Source organism: Lynx canadensis, chromosome A1 (genome assembly GCF_007474595.2).
Source record: "Lynx canadensis isolate LIC74 chromosome A1, mLynCan4.pri.v2, whole genome shotgun sequence".
In the NCBI taxonomy this organism is placed as follows: domain Eukaryota; kingdom Metazoa; phylum Chordata; class Mammalia; order Carnivora; family Felidae; genus Lynx; species Lynx canadensis.
Genome location: NC_044303.2, coordinates 105868835 through 105892122, shown reverse-complemented (window position 1 = coordinate 105892122; position 23288 = coordinate 105868835). Strand labels below are relative to the sequence as shown.

Here is a 23288-nt window from a genome sequence, read left to right as displayed (position 1 = left end):
AGATAAATATTTAACTTTTAAATACACGTTGTTGAAAATGTCTCTAGCAAACTAGACCTGTAATTTTGTGGGTACCATTGCTTAAGAAGAGGCTAAAGTTGGTATTTAGGTTTAGAAAAAGTGAGTCCGTTTAAAGAGAAAATATTAAATAGTGGTGCTGACATGATTTTGAAAAATCTTTAAGAGATACTTGATATGATCAAGTTTGGGATTTACTACCCTAAAAATAAAGATTATTTGTGTCTAAGAATACTGAAACTTTCTAAATTTAAGTAAGTGAAATTCATTCACATTTTCTTATTTTAAACAGCAATATGATTAACAAAATGCCACCATGAAACATTGAATATTAAATAAATTTGTTTATAACTTTAAAGTTCTTTTATACATGTATAGTATACACATACAGTTTCTTATGTGTTTTTTTTTTAAGAAAACTGTAGGGTATTGTTAATTTTCACTGCATATATGTATGTATGTATGTATTTCTTCTCCTTTTGTGTTTGAGAAGATTTTAGACACATTTTAGATCAGTTGACAGTAATACTGCATCTTTGCCATGAACACCAGAAACCACAGTAGAGAAACCAACTTGTATAAGGATGTTTGTCCCAAAAATAAAATGAAAAAGCTAACATTTCTGGGGTATGTTAAGGTCTTCCACATTCTGGAAAACAATTGTTAAGATTAAAATTTGAGCATCATGACCAAAATTTGATACTATGTCCATTTTTTTTAATCCCCTCTCACTATGGTCTCTGCAACAGAGCCAGCCACTTGTTCCAAGTACTGGGTTGCTCAGACGAGCACGTCATTCTTCAAGTCTTGCCCATGGCCAACAGAGTACTCACTGTTGATGGCTTCTTATAAAACATTGGGTTCTCAAGCATCCATATTTGAACTGTCCTCTCCATTAATTTCAACTTGTCAACAATGAGAAACATTTATTAAGTATCATATTACTTAGTTGATTGTAAAAAAATGATAATAAAATAGAAATATTCCATGCCTTTGGGGACCATAAAATTATATAAGTCACCCTAATAAATGGTTGTCCTTTAATTAGATGGTTATAATACCTATCGAGTTAAGTTTTCCTTTGGATTTTAAGCCAACAGCCTGTAAATTTCTTTATTAATTTTATCATAAATGCAGGCACATTACGTGGTTTAGTCCTTTGAATTTCTGCCAGTTCCCTTCATTTTTCTTTTAACTTACCAGGGAATTGTCCTGTATCCCTTAATTTCAGTCTCTTATTCCTTATTTTCATTTTCTTTCCCCTTGTGAAAGCCAGGCAAATTGTGGGTTTGCGGAGTTAAACACTTTATATGTTGAGTGATCTTTATTAGGCCTACATATGTCAACAAACAATGCAATATCTGTGAGCATTAAACTTTCAACATTTAATGCAGATATCAATGAATGTGCTTTGGATCCCGATATATGTGCCAATGGAATTTGTGAAAATTTACGTGGTAGTTACCGTTGTAATTGCAACAGTGGCTACGAGCCAGATGCGTCTGGAAGAAACTGTATTGGTAAGTTGCTGTATTTATACGAGAACTTTTTGTATAGTTTCATTTCATGGATTATAAGAGAAATTGAAATACAAATAAGTGAATAAAACTGCAGATCTTACAGTTTCTCTTTCTTTCTTACAGAGAGAAATAAAGCTATTGGAATCCACCCAATTCTTTTACAAAATAACAAACTTTTTAGTGGCAGAACTTAGTATTTAAATCATTCTGTTCCCAAATGAATAGATATATACTCCATTATTGTCTTGTATTTCTGCATATATCTAAATCGTGCAGTTTTTTTTTTTCCACTAAGAAAGGGACTTCAGAGTTAACAAGGCAGTAAGTTAAGAAAATGAACTGTTACAGGTTTAGAAAACTTTGACTTACAAGGAAACAACTAGTTGCTACAACCTATCCAAACATAGGTGTTTCTTTATGTAATTTATAAGAGAAGGTTTATAAAAACTCAGGTACCTAGTTAATCTATTCAAGAATTTGTGAAGAATTTAGATTTTCTCATAGAGCACTGAGTCCATTTTTATAAAGCGAATGCTGTCAATTCATCATTATACATAATAATGGTTACACCTAATCACTGATGACTCTTAAAACCAAGTTTTGATGATTATGATTAGGAAAAAAATATTTTTCAGCCCTTATGGCACTGAATTTCATTATTGAATATATTCATTTGATCTTGAGTTGAAGACATATGTACAGATAGATGTGTAAGTCTGTATTAAATATCTTATGCTTATAATGGATTTTGACACTCATGAGGAAGGGCACCAACCAAAGATTATTGAACATTTATAAAAACATGTAAACCTACTACCTGATATTCACCAGAAGAAAAGTTGCTTCCAGCATAACTGCTGAACACAGTTGAGCACAAGGGCGTGCTACTGGAAACAGGGAGATTCAGTGAGCATTTATACCCTAAACATGTTTCATGGCACTACTTGACTCTTTAAAGTAAGAATATGCAAAATTTTGATAAAAGTTAGAACTACATTTTAAAATTAAAATGAGGCCAGATTTTAGTTTTAGTTGGCTAGGGTTGCTGTAAAAAAAACAAAAAACAAAAAAACCTACAAAGTTTGAGTTGCTTCAAGCAAGAGAAATTTATTGTCTCACAATTTGGGAAGCCAGAAATCCAAAATCAACGTATTCAGAGAGAGGGCTATGCTCTCTCTAATGGCTCCAGGACAGGATCTTTCCTTTCCTCTTCTAGCTTCGGGTGTTTGCCTGCAATCTTGATGTTCCTTGGCCTGCAGTTGCATCACTCTGGTCACATGTACATCTTTTCCGTGTCTTTTCACTTCATCTTCCTGCTGTTTCACATCATTTCCCCTTTTTTATGGACAGTGGCCATATTGGATTACATCCTACCCTAATGATCTCACTTTAGCTTAATTACTTCTATAACATTCCTTTTCCCAAATAAGGTCACATACTGGCTTCAACCTAAGTTTTTTTGAGGAACACATTTTAACCCAAAGCATGGAATAGTAGGTAAATAATTTGTGATGCAGCAAGCTGACACAATCATGGGGAAGTGTATGGAACTGCTTAAAATACAGTGTTACCAAGTCAGAATGGGAGCAAAAACATAACATCCAAATGAAAAAAGATCAGATAAGACACAAAAAATAATATTTATCAGTGCTGATAGAAGTACAGCAAATATTTTTCCAATATCTGTTTTCCAAATTTTACAACAGTATACCGTATATATCGTTTGGTAAGGTACAATTGTTATTCATGAGACTAAAAATATAACTGTAGGTTAAAGGAACTATGCTCCCCACACTTCATTTTTTATGTCTTTCTGTTATTAACTACATTTGCAAAAATGAGCACAGACATGAAGATAAAACTCAGTGTGAGCTTCTTAAACCTGAGCATTACATAATATTTTCTAGGCTGTTGTAGACTTCTAACAGAATATACAAAATAGATCATTAATTCCCCATAAATAATGAATTGTGTCTGAAGTAAAAACCTAATGGGAAAAGAGTAGTAAGCACCTTTTGTTTAGTGCCATTTAACGCATTTTGATTAGAATTTTAATTTAAAAAATTTTAAAATCATCTCTTGTTTTTATTATATATAAACAAGTATATAGGTGAGTGAGTAATCTTTTGATGTATTTCATTGGTGCTTTCAAATATATAGTGTGTGTGTGTATGTGTGTGTGTGTGTGTGTGTGTTCATTCAGGGACTTAAGAACATTTTCAAAATAGGCACCAGTATAAGAATGTTCTTGTACAAGTAAAACCGAATATATTTTGCTTAGGATCAAGGAATATACTGTGGGCACAAAGAGACTAAGTCTTTTTGGCGGGGTGGGTGCGGGGCAGTGAGATAGGCAAAGGGGATTAAATGAAGTGTCCACTTCCAGTTGTAAAATAAATAAGTCGCAGGGATAAAAAGTACAGCACAGGGAATATAGTCAATAATATTGTAAAAAAGTTGTAATTACTCTTACCATGGGAAGCATTGCATGATATATATAAATATTGAATCACTATATTGTAAACCTGAAACTAATATAATATTGCATGTCAACTGTACTTCACTTAAAAATATATTAACTTTTTAACGTTTATTTTATTTTTGGGACAGAGAGAGACAGAGCATGAACGGGGGAGGGGCAGAGAGAGAGGGAGACAAAGAATCGGAAACAGGCTCCAGGCTCCGAGCCATCAGCCCAGAGCCTGATGCGGGGCTCGAACTCACGGACCGCGAGATCGTGACCTGGCTGAAGTCGGACGCTTAACCGACTGCGCCACCCAGGCGCCCCAAAAATATATTAACTTTTTAAAAGGAGAGATGAAATCAAGGAGGGGATGAGGAAAAATAAAAATAAAAATAAAACTTTATTGGTCATCGGATTGTTCATTTCAACATGTGTTTCTCCTGTCTTTGAATGGCGGTTTTCAGACATTGATGAGTGCTTGGTAAACAGACTGCTCTGTGACAATGGCCTGTGCAGAAACACTCCTGGAAGTTACAGTTGCACGTGCCCACCTGGGTATGTGTTCAGAACGGAGACAGAGACATGTGAAGGTAAGAGATGTCTTGCTTGCCTAGGTGTGAAGCGTAAGTACCTAAATGGCCATCGATGTTTGTCAAGTACATTGATGAAAAAAGATAGTGAACAGAGTATTGTTTGAATATTTTTAAAATTCAATGATCTCCTTCAGCCTCATCTGTCAATTTTGAGAAATCACCTGTACTGGGGTTGTCTGGCTGGCTCATTTGGTAGAGCATCTGACTCTTAATCTCAGGGTCATGAATTTCAGCCCCAGGGTTGGTATAGAGATTACTTAAGTAAATAAATATACCTTAAAAAAATAAAGAAGGAGCGCATGGGTGGCTCAGTTGGATAAATGTCTGACTTCAGCTCAGGTCATGAGATCACAGTTCTGGGTTCCAGCCCCGTGTCGGGCTCTATGCTGACAGCTCATTGCCTGGAGCCTGCTTCAAATTCTGTGTCTCCTTTTTGCTATGCCCCTCCCCCACTCACGCTCTGTCTCTTTCTCTCAAGAATAAATAAAAGTAAAATAAAAAAAAAATTAAAAAAAGAAGAAATAGTATGTACCTAACCCAGTTTATAAACCCATCAGTTTTGTTCCATTCAGGTAAAATATCAACAAACATTTTGAAATTTGGGTTGGGGGGGGTAGTGAAAGGAGCCAGTTTGTTTTACTTGCTGAAATTAAATGTCAGATTTTTTTTGTTTTCTTTTCCCCTTTTAAAAACTGTCGTATACTAGCCTCGGGGAAACCTGGCAGGTAATGTCAGAGTCAGCCCTAAGGCACTTTCTCTATGGATTGATTGATACACCTCAGAGATTGGCCCAGAAAATATTTGGGGCCTGAGTAAAAATGGTCACCATAAATATATAGTCTAAGGAAATTGTCCTTGCCATTTGATGATTTAAAAGTTACCATTTAGGTTTATTGATAGTAAATCACTGGTTAAAAACTTCTTTCTTTTAACCACATTTTTGTATAGTGGATGCTGTGTGAATTACTTACATGACAAAGGGCCTCATTTTCAGTGAGATACCAGCTAAGCAAGCAGGGCATTCAATTATGATTTTGTTTCTTTATCTAAGTCCTGTGTATTTCTGAATAATCCGTTGTCTGACTCCTAGTCATTGTTCTTTTTAAGTCTTCCTGGAGAGTGTGGGGGCGGTGGGAGGGGGCACCTATACAAGTGTCCCCTGAAGGTCTCAAATCCAGAAACTGCTGCCAAAGTTACTTAAAAAAAGATTCCATCTTTAATTATTTTGAATAGACCTTTCCTTTTCTGTTGAAATAGTTCTTTTTTGGTGACTCCATGGCCAAGAAAACAGCAGTAGTAATATGATGCAAAAAGATGTTACCATTCTCTCTTCTTCTTGTTTCATTTCAAAGCATTCTTGTGAACTGAAACAAGTTAGGGCTTGAACAAGATGCCAGAACACAAGTGACTCAGCTGAAGTCAATGAAATGCAATTACAAAGTGCAATTCTAAGTTTGGATTGAATTGGAGGGACCATTGAAAAATACTAATGAGCCTGAAGAAAACAACAACAACAACAAAACAATAAGAAAAAAAACCCCTAAGTATAAAAGGCAGTTTCTCTAAACTCAGTCCTGATACCTGTCCCCCTACTACCCCCACCTCTTGCAGGAGCTCCTCAAAGAGCAACACTTCTTTCTTTCAATCCTAGTTGAAGTACTTGAAGATCCATCTTCTCCATAGTTGAGCAGAAACGATAGAAAAGCTGTCTTTTTTTTTTTTTTTTAATGTTTATTTCTGAGAGAGACAGAGTGTGAGCAGAGGGTCAGAGAGTGAGGGAGACGCTGAATCTGAAGAAAGCTCCAGGCTCTGAGCTGTTGGCAGAGAGGCTGACATGGGACTCGAACCCTTGAACCATGAGATCATGACCTGAACCGAAGTGGGATGCTTAGCTGACTGAGCCCCCCAGATGCTGCTGAAAAGCTGTCTTTTTTAAGTAGCTCAGGTGTCACCAATGTATTCAGCTAGAGTGTTTCCTATATTATCCTTCAGAATCGCTCTGAGAAACATACTCTGTAAAAAAAAATACTCTAGCCATATTTCCTCTATAGGTTTTTTTTTTTTTTTTTGAGGCAGCAAGAAGGGATTTCAAGAGTTGTGGTGTTTTGTTTTGTTTTGTTTTGTTTTTTTCTTTATTCCCAACTTTCTGCATTTCCTTCCCATTGTGCTTGATCAGTTTTATCTTTTGTGTTTGTGAGGATGAGCTTCTCTTAAGGGTCAGGAAACTCTGAAAGCATGTCAGCTTAGTATACCTTCTTGGTTTAACGGGGAAGCTGATGAACTAGTTTCCCTGCCCTGTCAAAATACCCTTTAGTCCTGTCTTGAGAGAGGCACATAATGGGGAACGAGGTGGATGGTGTCTTTGAATCAGTTTGGTCCCAGTTGTGTTTGTACACTGAATTGTCAGTGATTTTTATAGCATTTTCCCACCATTGTAACAAGTAAGATGGAAGTGAAGGGTACTAATGCATAAATAAAAGGCAGGGTCTCACCTGCCTGCAGGAACAATTGAAGAGTAGGAGCGAATGGTGTTTAAGCAAATGGTTGGATGATTATATAAATATGAGGGACATTGGGACCAAATCAGGCAACAGTGTTAGTTAGAATGAGTGCTCTTTACTTTTGTTCAAAGGATAATTGTTCATGATAAATCTAAGCCTTTTCTTTAATATGAAATATATTTCGTATCTGTCATTCATAAGAACGAAGCTCATGTTATGTAAATAGAAGAGAAATGATAGAGAAATATTTTGGCTCTAGCCTGATGGCATTTGTGGAAATAAAAGTGATTTATTGTGAGAAACCTAACCAAATAGCTTATTTCTCACTTTCTTCCCACTGTTAAGTCATTTGCATTTTATTGTTTAAAAAAAAAAAAGATTTGAAGGCCACAATTGTCTTTTTCCCTTGGGTCTTCTCATTTCTGCCATTGCATTCACACAGTAAATGTGTCTGCCTGAAGCATTTCTCCTTATTCTGTCCTTTCTAAACTAATTTCCAAAGACTAGGCTGGGAATTATTAGCAGATTCAGTGGAGACTCCAGCTTTCTCTGTATATATTTACTGTAGTCACTAATTTTGCTTGTCGTTCATGTTTTCAACAGGCTATTTTAAATATATAATAAATAGCAGTAATAATAAAGTTCCGCTGATAGTTCAGACTAAAGTTTCAAAAAATTTATTTTACTTTTTGTTTGAGCTCCACAAGTCTGTGAAAGTTAACATTTTTACAGCAAGCACTGTGGTTTAGATTGTGTTTCCAGTGACATAACTAGTTAAATGTAAACCAGATGTGCTTTGAAGTTTATTTCCAGGAATGTACAGTGAACTGTTTCAATTCCTGGTTCCATGACATTTGTAACATAAAAACATTGTATTTAAAGAAAAATTAAACCATTGATATTTGTAGCTGTCATTGTGTGTGTTTATAGTTTGGGAGTTCATAATTGCTTAATTTAGAATAGGGATTTCAAAATATATGATAATTGACATTTTGCTTTTTTTAGGAGCTTCTTACAAATGAAATTCATAGGTGAATTATATATAGTTTGTCCTCAGATTAGTTATCTGCTTCTTTTTTTGACTATCTGGTTCCCTCTTCACGTTGTGTTTTTACTAAAAGAATTGCAGTACTCTGGAATAGATGCTTTCATTTTAAATCTGTGCTATATTTACAAAACCCGCTCTTGTATTTTTCTTTTAAGAGGATTTCTTGATACAAGCAAAGTGATTAAAAACAAAAAAAGATGCATTCATATTTCCTCAATTTCTACTTCAAGAATTAAATTAGTACCTAGGTACTTCCTTAGTAATTTTGAAGTAGCCAAGAGGGTGTATACCTGTTTTCCACGTTGATTTTTAAATTTGTATTTCAAGTCCATAGACTTGCAAGTCAACAGTGAGCCCTGGCTTTTCAGGAGCAATTTAATTTATATTTGACTTGGGCATTCAAGAGCAAGCATTGCAGTCATTTAGTTATTTTTATGTTTTCCTCAACATACTATTTTATATTTAATTCAAAGAGGTGTTGGGACGCCTGGGTGGCTCAGTCGGTTGGGCGTCCGACTTCGGCTCAGGTCATGATCTCACGGTCGCGAGTTCAAGCCCCGCATCGGGCTCTGTGCTGACAGCTCAGAGCCTGGAGCCTGTTTCGGATTCTGTGTCTCCCTCTCTCTCTGCACCTCCCGTGCTCATGCTCTGTCTCTCTCTGTCTCAAAAATAAATAAAAACATTAAAAAAAAAAAAAAGAAAGAAAAAGGTGTTTAGGAAAAAAAAAAAAGTACCCTGGTGAGCTCAGAAATGCTTGTGGTCAACAACAACAAAAAATGCCTTGGGGTATGCTGACCTGTTTCACATAATTAACCAAGTACAAAAAAAAAAATCTGTATCCTTTCTTTAAATTGAATGGTTGAGTTTATACTGGGAGTCAGTTTTGGGTATTATTTCTAGTACTTGGACTGAAGCTTGTATTTATTTGTAATTAACTCCCGTTAAACTAATTTTATTGGCTTGACAATTGCTTTAGTTACCACTTGAGAACATGGGTGTGCTTGTTTACTTATGACAGTCAGTAAGGATTGTGTGGATTATACTGAGTTGATTAATGATTCAAAGCAGATTAATGACAGCAAAGGTGTGTTTTAAGCAAGTAAAAGTTCTCTTTTTTTATTTTACCAAAATCAGTTTTGTTTTGTTTTGGTTTTGATTTTTTTAAAGTCTATGCACCAAATGTGTAAATGTAAACAGGCTAAAGAGAGAGGCAGGTAGATGAAGACTGAAAGAGAATACTCTACTCAGTATTAAAGTTTCATCCCTCGTTTCCTGAGTTTTTTCCAGGAGTTTGGAATGAAAGGCAGCATTGTGATATATTGTCTCTAACACAGGCTTTTTTAATTCTTCTAAAACCTCCCAGAGCCACAAATGACAGAAACAGTCAACCTTTGTTTGTGCCCAGCATATTGTACCCAGGAATATGGTTGTTTTCCATCCATTCAGAATTGAGATTTCCCACAGGACAGTTCTGTCTTATTGTGGGGGAAATCAATCCCAATTTGTGCAAAGTGGTAGTGAAAGAGTGACAAGTAACGTACTAAATCCTTTCACAATACTGGGCTGATTCCTGTAGTCCTACTGAGCCCCTAGTCCTGTCTGCGTGTATCCATGCTATAAAATTCATGTCTCCGTTCCCCATTCACTTTATGCCTCCTAGATCCATATTAAAATTGCAACAGCCAAGTTTACCAGACATTCTGGCATAGCATGGCTTGTTGGAATAATATTTTCCAGAAACACATGGCAGTTCTAACAGAATCTTTTCCTCCTGGATTGTAGATATAAATGAATGTGAAAGCAACCCATGTGTCAATGGGGCCTGCAGGAACAACCTTGGATCTTTCAATTGTGAATGTTCTCCTGGCAGCAAACTCAGCTCAACAGGATTGATCTGTATTGGTAAGATTCATACACGGGGCTGGTGTTTCAGCTTCACTGCCAACATAAGTAGAGACCGCAGGCTTTACTGTGGATGAAAACGGAACGTGATTACAGGAAGCTAGTAATTAGGAGTTTCTTGAGTTGTTTGCTCTCATTATCAGGGTCGGAGTAAAACATGATAGCCTAAGCGGGCGGGCTTCTGAATTTTGTTAGCTTCCAAGAAGTGTTCCTGTCACATGAGTAGATACATTATGCTGTAGATCATGAGCATTTGCATACCACACACAGATTTATGTTTGCTACCCTAGAATGTCTTAGGAGCCGAGGCAATCAAATCCCTGCTGCATACTTTTTATAACACGATTCAGAACAATAATGTGATAGAATTTGGTCTCAGTTAATAGGACAAGAATTGGAGGCCTTTAAACAAATAGAGGGAATTTACTATTTTTTTCATTTCCCCCATCAATCGTAAATGTATAGGCCCAAGGAAGGAAAGATAACGTTTCCTGCTGTTGGAAATTTAAGGAGAAAGATGCTGAAACTTCCAAACTGGTATCTTTTTATAGGTCTCAAAACATTTAAGGTCAGTTTGTGATAATGATGGTAGGATATACTTAAAACAAGATAGTCTGATCTGTTATTGCAAGAAGCAATTCAGCACATGTAATAGGGAAAACTGTCTCACTGTCTGTGGCCCCGTCGGCCAGACATAGGACAGTTCACAGGGTTAGCTAGTATTCACTTTTAAAGTAAACTAAATATATATATTTCCAGATCGGAAGGTATTTTTGTTTTACACAGTGCCAAGTAATTTGTCAGTTTTTGTTATCTAGCCAGCATGAATTTTCAGTTGAATGTTTGTGAAAGACAATAGTATTTTCAGTATTATGTCTGATGCTTATACCATTGAGCTGGATGTTAGAATACCTGTTTGTTACATGAAGAAAAAAGACCTAGTTCAAAATTATCAATGAAAGCCTTCCCTTTGGAAACGCCAGCTCTTCAGCTCCCCGTGAGGTACAGCTGGTGAAATTTGAGCCTTGCTCGCTTTCCATATTAGGAAACAGACTGCCATCTGCCTGGGGCACTACTTTTTTTCTTATAGAATTCCTTTGGGGGAGGGGTGGAGTCGGATCCCGGAAAGGCAGAAATATTTTTGCTAGGCTACAGTTGCCAGCTGAAATGGAGTCATTTTATTGTGCAAAGGAAATGAAGTCTGCATTAATTAATGTCAATTAATTGTCAGTTAATGTGAATTAATTAATGTCGCAGAAAACTAAACCTGTATGCCACTTGGGCATCAAAAGTACCTTAGTTTTTGCTTCATCGTGAAGACTTCTCTTATTTTGGCCTTTTCCCTTTCTATTTATTAATGAAAAAGGAACAAAGACTTTTTACTCCCGAGTCATTATGTTGGACACTAAACACCACCGTATTTTTCTCAGCTGGTGTGTTGGGAGTTTTTACGGGACGTGATCAAACTTGAATATCCCAGCCTAGGGCTGCTCGCAAAGAAATTTACTTAATATTTTAAAATTTTAGACATAATTTTATCTGTTTTTTTTTTATTGAAAACAGAATTCTAGCTTTAAAATGGAAATAGGTTGTAAAACATACATAGAAAAAAATAGGAAAATTTGTAATAGGACAGACAGTGTCTCTAATCAGTGCTCAGTCTGCACACCGCTTTTTCATTACAGCCAAATGTCTCTATTTAGAACTGAATAAAAATTCCCTGATACGATTACTAATTTAAAATTAAGTTAGAGCATATAGAAACTGGTGAGATACTTAGAATGTTGAGAGATTTAGAGTATATTCTGCAGACTCCCTAAGTGTAAATTAATCATAAACTGTTCCGTAAACTGCTTGAAAAGACCATTCATTGTATTCTGGTTGAAAATGATTCAGTGTAATAGAACAATACATTTGATTAATCTTTCCTGGATGACACTGCTCAGCCATGGGATGACTCTTTGTGATCCAGACCAATTTCTCTCATCGTTGGCTTATGTCTGTGTGCTGTCCTCAGTGACATGGACATGACAATGACAAGAGCAGTGGTCTCCCTGGTAACAAGTGCTCCTTGCTTCTTTCTTATCTTGTTAGCAGTGCTCTTCTCTCACCCCTTCTCAAGAAGTTTTCGATTTTTGGCCTTCTCTTCTCCTTTCCCTTTTCTGACCCCTTTTTCTCAGTTCCCTGTGTCTTCTGTGTCCTCCTGGCCTCCAGCTTAAAGTGTCACCCTGGTCAGTCTTTGGACCTCCTGGCTTCTCTGTCTACACTCACACTTAAATGGCTTCTACATTGACCCTCACATGTTCGTCTCCTTCCTCAACCTCCCCACTAATTCCAGACTTATATTTCCAACTGTCTGCACGCTGTCTCCATTTGGATGTCCAATAGATGCTTCAAACTTAACATGGCCAAAACGTAATTTCTGTCTTTTGGCTTGGACCTGTGTCTCCCAGAATGACTTCTGTCTCGGCAAATGGCAGTTCCATTTTGCCAATCAGCAGCCCGCAAAACCTTGGAGTCATCTTTATGCCTTTCTTTGAAACACCCATTGAATCCATCAGCAAATCCTGTTGATTATATTTGACTTTTATCCATATTCCAACCTTTTCTCAGCACTACCTACCACCAGCAACCCACCCATCCAAGCCCATATTATTTCTCTTCTTGATTATTGCTGTAGCCTCTATCTTATCTTTGTCTTCTCATTATCTGCCACCCGACAGTCTTTCCTTAGAGTTGACATTGTAGGTCAGGTCTTCCCTCATGACCTTTGTTAATATAACAGTCTTCTTCCAACGTACACCCTCAAGACTGCTTATCCTGCTTTATTTTTTTCAGAGTTCTCACCCTGCCCCTAACCACACAACTACATAACTACATCTGATGTGTGTATGTCTATACACACACACAAAAACAATCAGAGCAAGAGATGCATCTGTATGTATGGATATGTGTATCAGTGGATTTTGTGACTTTTGAGTGCTGATACCATGCCAGCCAAAAGAAACATGGTGTTACAAAGTGAAGGCTCTGAAATCAGACTGTGTGCGACTTTGAGTTGTGATGTGGACACTGTACCACCCGGGTGACCTTGTGGTAAACTAGCTGACCTCTGCGGGCCTCAGTTTTCTCCTCTGCAAATTGTAGCTACCTTAGAGGCTATTTTCACGTGTAAATAAATGAAGATGGGAAAAGCCCTATAAAAAGCCATTCATGTGAGACCTGATACAGTTTGATGAGAAAGTCTTTTTTCATTTGCACACAGTTTTCCACCCAAACTGAATCTTGCAACAAAGAAAGGCACCCCATCCCTTTTTGTGTTACTTACTTTGTTTTCACTTCTCGCCCTGAGGCCTTGGGCAACAGGGCACTTACTCCTACCTTGCTTGCGTTCAGTCGGGACTCAGAAACCACCCGGGCTTCCGAACCTGCAATTTTACTGTAATTCTCTTTCGCTGTTTCCCATTATGCTTTATTTTTATTGTTGTATTTAGCAGTAAAGCTTTACCCGTATTATTAAATGAATTTTAAGGTACATACCATGGGAATATACTTTTTTCTTTATTGTTTTCCGAGGCTGTGTGCCGCAGTAGGCTGTTAAGTTTCTGTCAGACTGTAGTACTCACCTGAGGAGTTTGTCAACTCCTCAGGCTCCTAGGCCGCACACCTGCAGACTTGTGAATCCACATTTGAACAAGAGCCTTGGCAGTGTCACACACCCTGAACTGAGAGCCACAGTGCTGTAAGGAAGGCTTCGTGTAGGATTTATTTTACCCAACTCCTATTTGCCCCGTCAACTTTGCTGGATTCCTTGTCACCATTACAAAATAAGCTATTCAGCAGTCACGTAAGGAAGATCCTCAGTTACATGTGATATGGAGACAGACTAAAAAGTAAGAGTAGTTACCGCTAGACGGTTGGGTACACGTCCTTTTTATATGGTCCCTTCTCTTTCTTCAGATAGTTGGCCATCAGCATGCATTCTTCTTTGAAGGAGAGTTAAAGCTACATATATGGTATGTCTAGGCAAATGCCTGAAAGAAAAATCCATCAGGTATTAGCCCTGATGAGTCTTAGTGGTAGTGTCCTGGGTGATGTTTCTTTTCTTCTTTATCTTGTAATTTTTTAATAAATTATTTATCAAATCATTATCTTCAGTTAGAGAAATACTGGTGTCTCTGATCTAGAACGTAAATTGTGTGTGGTTTGTTTGGTGGGGGATTACAAGAGAAGGAAATCATTTAAGGAATTTTATTTGGTAAAATCTTAAATATCAGAGCATTTATCATAAGAGATAAATCTTGTGAGTGTTTTTCACACAAGTAATGATCTTAGCGTGGTAATGCACTGTGTTTGTAAATACCAGCATAAAATCTTAGACAGCAGTGGCCGCTTGTGGAGTATCACTAGATTTCATTACAAAAATTATCATACCTTATGAGATGTACATGGTATAATACTGGGCTTACGTGTAATATAGTATATTTAAAATACATGTACACATAAATAGGTTCGAAACATACGCAGTGAAACGTTTTTAAAATAATGCTCTTGTTAAATACTGTAAAAATTGCCTATGTCGTATATAACTGAATTGCATTGTCTTCAGAGATGAGAGCTCCCCATTCCTTCCTGTTCCTTTTCAGACAGCCTGAAAGGGACGTGTTGGCTCAACATCCAAGACAACCGCTGTGAGGTGAACATTAATGGAGCCACTCTGAAATCTGAATGCTGTGCCACGCTCGGAGCTGCCTGGGGCAGCCCCTGTGAACGGTGTGAACTAGGTAGGGGGCCGTCCAGGGCTCCTTCTGGGCTTGTCACAGGAGCTTCTCCTTCACATAGCCAGACACCTGTCTCACTATGTATTTCCATAGTGAGGAAGACCGTAAGATCACGACCCTTTTCTGTTATATCTTTTCTGTTGAAATTCATTCACTTGTTGAAATAGGTACTTGGTTTATCCCTTGACTGTAAGCAGACCTTCTGAGCACCCTCGACAAGGAAGCTGGAATCTAGCTGCTCAGTCACTGTCAGTATCCGTCAGGATCCGTGTCTGCATGTGCCCAAGTAGAGGATGGCGTCTCTTTGCCTTACATCTTTTTACTTGTCTATTTGTAATTTAGCTGAGGATGTAAAAGCAAGACTGAACTGTAGGAAAACTGTCAGAATCTCAGTGTGGCTCAGCACTGATGGGAATTACCACCATGTCACGCACGCTACTGAATTGATCGGAGGGCATCTGGAGCCTTGGCCTCTAAAACCCCAGCTTCTGGTTTTTAGTCAGTTCAACTTAGATTCCGTTATACTGTTTCTTGAACTTAAAACACTTATGTTTCCTTTTGTAATGAGGTTCTGTTGTTCTCACAGATACAGCTTGCCCAAGAGGCTTTGCCAGGATTAAAGGTGTTTCTTGTGAAGGTGAGTGTATACTTGGACGATACTGTAAGTGTTTAGAGCAGTATGTCACGTTGACGTTCACTTCAGAGATTTATCATTCTTAAAAACCTCAGTACAATAAAAACAATGAATCAACAAATGCTTTGTAATAATACTCTTGGAAAACAGCTTAAAGTTCCCCCATTTCTCCTCTTTTATGCTGGTGGGTAAATTTTCATGGGGACACCGTTAGGTGTCAAGGCACAAAACAGCTGGGAAGGGAGTGTGTCTGGGCTGTTTTATGGATGGGCAAGGCCTTGGTCATTTTCACAGCTGGTGCCTAGGAAACCCAGTGGTTGCACTGTGAAATATTTCTGTTCAGGCCAAGTAATAATCCACATTGTGTTGCAGATTGAATCTGCTATATGGGAAGACTACACCTGCTTTTTCTATTTCTAACATCTTTTATCCCTCTGCTTGCTTCATTTCCCTGCAGACGTTAACGAGTGTGAGGTATTTCCTGGCGTTTGTCCAAATGGACGCTGTGTCAATAGCAAAGGATCTTTTCATTGTGAGTGCCCTGAAGGCCTTACGTTGGATGGAACTGGCCGTGTGTGTCTGGGTAAGACTCACATCCTCATGGATTTGATGCATGAAACCAGCGATGAATTTTTCTTATTTCTTGGGCATTGACCAATTCAAAACCATTGGGTCTATAGCTGGAAACAGGCCTTAAGTGAGATATTTGGAAGGAAAATCACTAGACGTTATTTTTAAAGTGACTGTATTTAAGTGACATGGTTCCTGTATAATACAGAAAGTTGGTACTGCTCAACAATTATCTCAAAAGTCAGTTTCTTTAATCAGGTATTTCAGGCAGGGTCAGTGTTTCACATTGGCCAATGGAGTAAGAAAACTATCTATGTTTTGAACATACAAGAAAAATTGAAGACTAGTGTTTGGAGTCAACGTTTATCAGGTCATTGAAGTTACACTCTTAGAGAAGACAGTGAGGAAGTCCTGGGTAAGGTTATTGTTTCTTTTTAAAAACATTGCCAGATAGGGCACCTGGGTGGTACCGTTGGTTGAGCAACTGACCCTTGATCTTGGCTCAGCTCATAATCTTACGGTTTGTGAGTTCCTCCCACGTCGGGCTCTGCAGGGACTCTGGGAGCATGCTTGGGATTCTCTCTTCCTGTCTCTCTGCCGCTCCCCCACTTATGCTCGCTCTCTCTCTCTCTCTCTCTCTCAAAATAAATCAACTTAATCAAAAAAAATTGCCTGATCCTAGTCCTTCCTTTACCACCTGAGAATTTAAATTTTCCTAATGCTTTATTTTCTAAAAATCTAAAATGAGGAAGCTCTTTCTTTCAACATCATTAGTACAGAAATACGTAATTGACCTTATCATTATCAATGTCATTTTGCCTGAATCAGAGTTTGATTAATGAAAAAGAAACTTTTCTTAATCCTGTATTGTATCTAAGCAGTTTTTTATTTAATTATGGGATTCCCCAACATGCTATAGAACAGTAAGTTTTTATTTTCTAAAATAACTTTTTATTCATAGGCTTATAGGTTTATATAAGCTTATATAGGTTTATAGGTTTTTATTTATAGGTTTATATTTGTAATTTAAGCTTGTACACAATGCATGAGCATTGATAGTGTTATAGTCAGATATCTTTAAGGTATTTATTTTTATTTATTTTATTTTTTTAATTTTAGAGAACAAGCAAGTGGGGGAGGGCAAAGGGGGAGAAAGAGAGAGAGAGAGAGAAAGGAACAGAGAATCTTAAGCAGGCTCCACATTTAGTGCGGAACCAACGTGGGGCTTGATCTCATGACCTTGGAATCATGACCTGAGCTGAAATCAAGAGGAGGAAGCTCAACTGACTGAGCCACCCAGGTGCCCCTAAGGTATTTAAATGTATCGGTGATTTTTTAAATTAGTAGTAAAAACTGTTTGCAACATCATACAGATTAGTTATTATAATTGACACAGATTTCATTTTAAGTTAATTTTAATAGTATATTTAAATTAGGCTACAAAGTATGACTATAAAATCATACGGAACTGGTTAGAAATGATAATATCCAAAGTCCAATAATAAAGGAAAATTCTTTTCAGATTTTTATTGTTAAATTATCTAAGAAAGTATCTTTTGAAGATGCCAAATAACAGTGTCAGTATTGGTCGAATTACTAATATATCAAATTGCTTTCAGTAACCAAAGAATTCTATACCTGAAGAGATACATTAGTAATTGTAAACTATCACTCAACAAAGTATGTTCCCAATAATATTATTCAAAATCAAACCTTTTATAATATTCTAAAAGGATGCATTGAAGTCTTCATTCTCGCACTTGGGTTAAATGTTTTTGGCACTACTTGAACTATTCTACAAAAATGCACTGTGGCTCCGGACATGAGGAAGTTTCAAGAAGAGACTAACATTTGAAAATGTAAAATATCCTGAGAACGAAAGTAGAGGAAAACCACTTTGATAGAAACTGATCTAAATCAGGGTTCCAAATTTGAATACTTTCAGGCGCTAGGTGGGTAACTTCAATGAGTGAGGTGATAATAGGAGTCTTGAGGACCGCTGCAAACTCTAGATAGAGAGCATATACTATCCCAAAGTTTCCAAATGCATATTCTAATTTCTCTGCCAGTCAGTAAAAACATTCCCAGGCCAGATGTGGCCAATGTACAGTGTTTTGATTCCTGAGGCAGATATTGATATGGATCTGTGTAGCAAAGACACGGGATTACTCTGCCAGCCTCTCATAACTTTTCACATATTAAGTTCAAATGCTTTTTATTTATTTTATTTTTTTTTTTTTAGCTAATCTTGCTTCTTGAGCAAATTACTTCAATGACCTCAGAAACAGTTTGACTCAGTCCATAGTTCTCAGGGTACCTAAATAAAACTTACATATCGTGTTAAGATCCTTACTGCCCTGGCAACAGTATTAGATGGGGTTGGCTACGACTGAGAACAGCGCCTGGATGCCTGGAGGTCATGAGACTCTATGGATTACTGTTGTACCTCACACTACCAGAGATCATGGCTTTGGAATTGGTGTTGGTGCGGATATAGAAGTCAGAATCCCCTATTCTGAATTCCTCTAGTCAGTCTACCAAGTCAAAATGAAAATTTACCACAGTGATTTATTTCTTTAAAAATAGGACTTTGTAATTACCATCCTTGGAAATGTTTGTAACTATAAGCTAAAGGAGGTTGCTAAACCTTTGCTTGAGCACTTGAAAGACCCAGTATTGACAGGAACTAAAATAGTAAACATATTTATTTCTTTATATTTATATTTCCATTAGGGATCTCTTATTCTCTGTTAAACAGTTGTGAGGTTTAGGAAAGGATTTAATACCTTGAAATGCCAATATCAAATAAAACATACTATGTGATTAAGGAAAACCTTTTTGATCTCATTATCCATATTTAGCCAAGTATTCATTATCCATATAGCCAAATGTTTGACTGTAGTTTGACCAACAACTCTGTTGACTAATAGATAAATGTGTGATTTACACACCATGCTAATTTATCTTATCTTGTGACTCTTGGTTGATCTAAGGTCCTGGTATGTTTCAAGATTAAAGGGAAAATTTGACATTTAAGCAAATAATTTAGCCCCTTACTAGGGCAGATTTACATAATGCAGGACAAAAACCATGATACAAAAGGTAAATTTGACCAGGAAAAAAAAAAGTAACTTGAAATGCAAAAATATTTTTTTTTCCTTTGTAAAGCTGTTATAGTACTTGTCCCAATTTGGCACATAGATAACGGTTGATCATTTATTGTTTCTGATTAGGACATGACAGCTGGTCACAAGCCACTGTAAGCAATTTAGTGAACAAGAAGAATCTGTCATTCAAATTATCTTATTCTTTCTCAAATGAGCAATACAAAAAAGGGATCATGGGTGATGATATGAAGGAGTCATGTCACAAGGGAACCTTTCCTTCCTGAAAAACCCACCTTTGTTCTCTTTAAATGACTATGCATTACAAAATCCATTCCAGGAGGTCAGGGACCCTGTCTCTCATCCATGATTGTATCTCCAGAGCTTGGCATCATGCCAGGTGCCAAGCAAAAACTCAGTTTATGAACCATCGATGAATGTGACACCTTAGTCTCAAACTGTGATTTCATTTGCCATGTAGACATCCGCATGGAGCAGTGTTACTTGAAGTGGGATGAAGATGAGTGTGTCCATCCTGTTCCTGGAAAGTTCCGCATGGATGCCTGCTGCTGTGCAGTTGGCGCAGCTTGGGGCACCGAGTGTGAGGAATGCCCCAAACCTGGCACCAAGGAGTATGAGACCCTGTGCCCCCGGGGGCCCGGCTTTGCCAACAGAGGGGACGTTCTTACGGGGCGGCCATTTTACAAAGGTAACCGTCAGGGTCACGTTGATCTTCCTACACTTGAAGCTCACATCCCGCATGCTCTCAGAATTGGTTTTGCTTTAAGCATATGATTTGCCACTTCCATTTTCTTTGTTAAACGTGATCTGTGGCCTGCCTTATGGCCCCAGAATATAAATCACCTATATAGGCTGGTATTGAAGTAAAGATGTAAAACATGCCACTAATCTCACATTTCCTACATCTTTGCACACGCACCTCTGCTGTCCTTAGCACAGCCTGACTAGATGGGGCCCTGGTGTAGTGAAATGTTCCCTAAACCCCCTTAACCTTACCAGACAATTGGTCAGAAAGGAAGAGGTCAGAACTCTTCAAATGCAGAATCTTTTTCACTTTTGAAACGTTCTGTGTGGCATCCACGTGATCGCCAAAAATTTTGAGCCCCCTTTTTTTAGTTGGGTACGTTACTTTCCATTGTGATAGATGTTCAGCTTTAACTGGTGAACCCATTCTTTTAGTATCAGCCGGCTCAACATTCCTGCTTTGTCCCGCTTTTAGATATCAATGAATGCAAAGCTTTTCCTGGGATGTGCACCTATGGAAAGTGCAGAAATACCATTGGGAGTTTCAAGTGCCGTTGTAACAGTGGCTTTGCTCTGGACGTGGAGGAAAGAAACTGCACAGGTGAGTCTGCTCTTGTGTTGTATTTGGCAAACACTTGCTCTCTTTCTTTTGCTCGGTTGGAAAGTCCTGCCTTCAAAAGTCCATGTTGTGTTTTTTGTTTTTTTCCCTCTGCTCTTAAATCACTTCTCCAAACAAGGTCTTGTAAGAGCTACACAGTAAGTAGCATGAAAACGCTATTTTGTCTTACCTCAAGAAAAACATAAAAATTTGATTGTCAGAATAATGAAGACTGAAGACTGTAGCAATCAACAATTATATAAATGATATGTACTATCTATTTAAAAATGTTAACGTTTTGAATAGAGCTGTTGTAACTTATTTTCCTCATCTTTAAAGAGTTTTCTTAGTAATTACTATCCAGTTGCCATCCATATCCCTATTGATATCTGCTCCCTTTAGTTTGAAAAGATGAGAAAATCCAAATTTTTCTATCACATTAAATAAATTATTCCGAACTCTTGAAATAGACGTCCAAAATCTTATTTTCAAAAGCCTCTTTATTCATATTCTCCTGGGAATGTTTCCTTCTCTGCTGTCCTCACCCTTGTCGCTGCTTCATGATCTCCACTGAAACGTGCTTGTGACTCCTTCCTCACTTCGTGTTGCACAAGGTACTGGAGTCCCTAAGTCCCCACCCCACCTAGACCACCCTGGCGCATTTCCCAACTGTCTGCCTCCCCTGCTGCCCAGCTCCTCGCCCGCACATGGTTTTCCTGCTTGGTGCTCAGGTGGCTGGTCTGTGGAGACCTGCCTGTACCTCACGCATCTGCCTTCAACAGGTCTCAGTGACACTGTTCACCTCTCATGCCTCTGAGTCTCTGCTCTACTTCTTTTTTTTAAGTTTATTTATTTATTTTTGAGAGGGAAAGAGAGAGAGAGAAAGGTAGAGAGGAAGGGGAAGAAAGAGAAGGAGAGAGAGAATCCCAAGCTGGCTTTGTGCTGTCAGCACAGAGCCTGACGTGGGGCTGGATCCCACCACCTTGAGGTCATGACCTGAGCTGAAATTAAGAGTCGGATGCTTCACCGACCAGCCCTTCTCTGCTCCACTTCTGAACCTCTTCTGGTCCACACACTCTCTCAGATGCCTGCTCACTGCCTTTCTTCTCCCTGGACATCCACTCCTGTGGCCACAACCCTTCCTGCAGGCACCTCTCTGTGGAAGTGACATTGCCTCTTCCACAGTTTTCCACTCCTCCCTGTTCCTTCCCCTCCGCTGCTCCTGCTCCAGCCCTGGTCAGCAGGCTCCCCCCTCTCTCTGCAGGGAATTGCCCCCTTTCCTTTTGCTTTCCCTGGACCTGAGAACAATCACGCCATTTCCCCTGCCATCTTTTCTCTCATGCTGCCACCCTGTGTCCCAGCGTTTATCTCTCACATCTCTCTCCCGAAGATCCCATGTAATTTTGACTTTTGCTGTCCCTCATTCAGGCACATGTACGTTCTCTCACGAAACACCTTCGTGGAGTTGAAAAAATCTCTTTCTGTTGGTGCATATTCTCCATGACTTCTCTGCTTGGCCGCATCCCTTCCTTGATTTTCTTCTGTCTTGGTCTCTATGGTACCTCCCCGTCTTGATCATCCTCCTGTGCCTGTGATGATTCTCCTTGCCTTTGCCGATTTCTAGAGTCCTCTGCCTCTCACAGCTGCACGTGCACCATGCCTGTGCAGACGGGCTCTGCCGAGCTGACTCCACCGTGTGAGCACTGTCCTCTGTGCTGGCTGAGTGCCATGCCACACGTATACCTGCCGTCCTGCAGCCCCTCTTCAGCCCCCTTTTGTCCCTCCCCCACCCCCCCCGGGGCTTCCTCGCATGTGGCAATAGCATCACTTCACTCAGAATGGGGGCCTCAGACTTAATTTTGACCTCTCCCTATGTTGGGCAAGGGAAGAAGTTACATGTAATCTTCCATCACAGGAGTTGCTTCAAGACTTTCTACAAGACTATTGCAGGCGCAGGCCCAGCTCTCGGGAAACCGAGCAGAGATTCATGTGCAGGAAGTTCACTAGGGATTGCTCTTGGGCTCAGCATCTAGGGGAGGGAGGGGAAGAACGCAGGAGTGAGAAGCAGGGGCTGCTGGGCGGCCATCAGGCCCCGCGTGGTCCTCTGCCCATCCCACAGGAAGCGCTGTACCTAGGCTGGCCCATCAGAACTGTCGTGGGTTAGGGCAGAGGGGCTAGGCGTTTATGGACCTGCGTGGTCAGTCTTTGGATACATCTGCCCAGAGAAAAGGGTGTGACTGCAAGGAAGGGTCCTCTTAGCTAAGGCATTTCCTAAAGATAGTTTACATCTCAGGACTTTGTGCCCCCTGCACCCCCAGGAGTAAAAGGGAAAAGGCGAATAGTAAGTCCTTCCTTCCTGAAGGGGGAACCGGGCAACACCTGGCAGTATTCACTGCATCGCAGATTTTTCCATCGTCTTCCATCCCATTGATTGCCCAGTCTGATCTTTCATGTTCAACAATGACCATGTGTTACTCGCCACAAAGCAACTTTCAGCGACTCCCATGATCTGAAACCTGGTTAAAGACCGTGTTTTTCCCGTTCTGACTCCCCTTCTTCTTTCTGGTGTGACATTAGCCCAGTCTTACTGAAACTCACCTTCTTTAACTGTGTGAGAAACGGGTTTGTTGGTCACACTTCAGTGTGGTGGTGTATAATGTGAAGGGACAGTGGGACATTGTTGGTTGCCATTCTTCACGGCATATAAAGCCCATCTTCTTGGGGCACCTGGGTGGCTCAGTTGGTTGAGCATCTGACTTCAGCCCAGGTCATGATCCTGCGGTTCATGGG

General features: G+C 38.9%; 1 protein-coding gene across 1 annotated transcript in view; it reads left to right on the top strand.

Annotated features, from left to right (window-relative positions):
• The window catches only part of FBN2 (fibrillin 2), a 255055-nt gene that overhangs the window by 157984 nt on the left and 73783 nt on the right, over window positions 1–23288 (top strand). Inside the window, exons 18-25 of the mRNA XM_030317707.2 lie at window positions 1413–1538; window positions 4467–4592; window positions 9927–10046; window positions 14693–14830; window positions 15414–15464; window positions 15919–16044; window positions 19617–19844; window positions 20376–20501. Of these exons, the coding sequence (XP_030173567.2) occupies window positions 1413–1538; window positions 4467–4592; window positions 9927–10046; window positions 14693–14830; window positions 15414–15464; window positions 15919–16044; window positions 19617–19844; window positions 20376–20501 (1041 nt within the window). The remainder of the gene's footprint in view (window positions 1–1412; window positions 1539–4466; window positions 4593–9926; window positions 10047–14692; window positions 14831–15413; window positions 15465–15918; window positions 16045–19616; window positions 19845–20375; window positions 20502–23288) is intronic.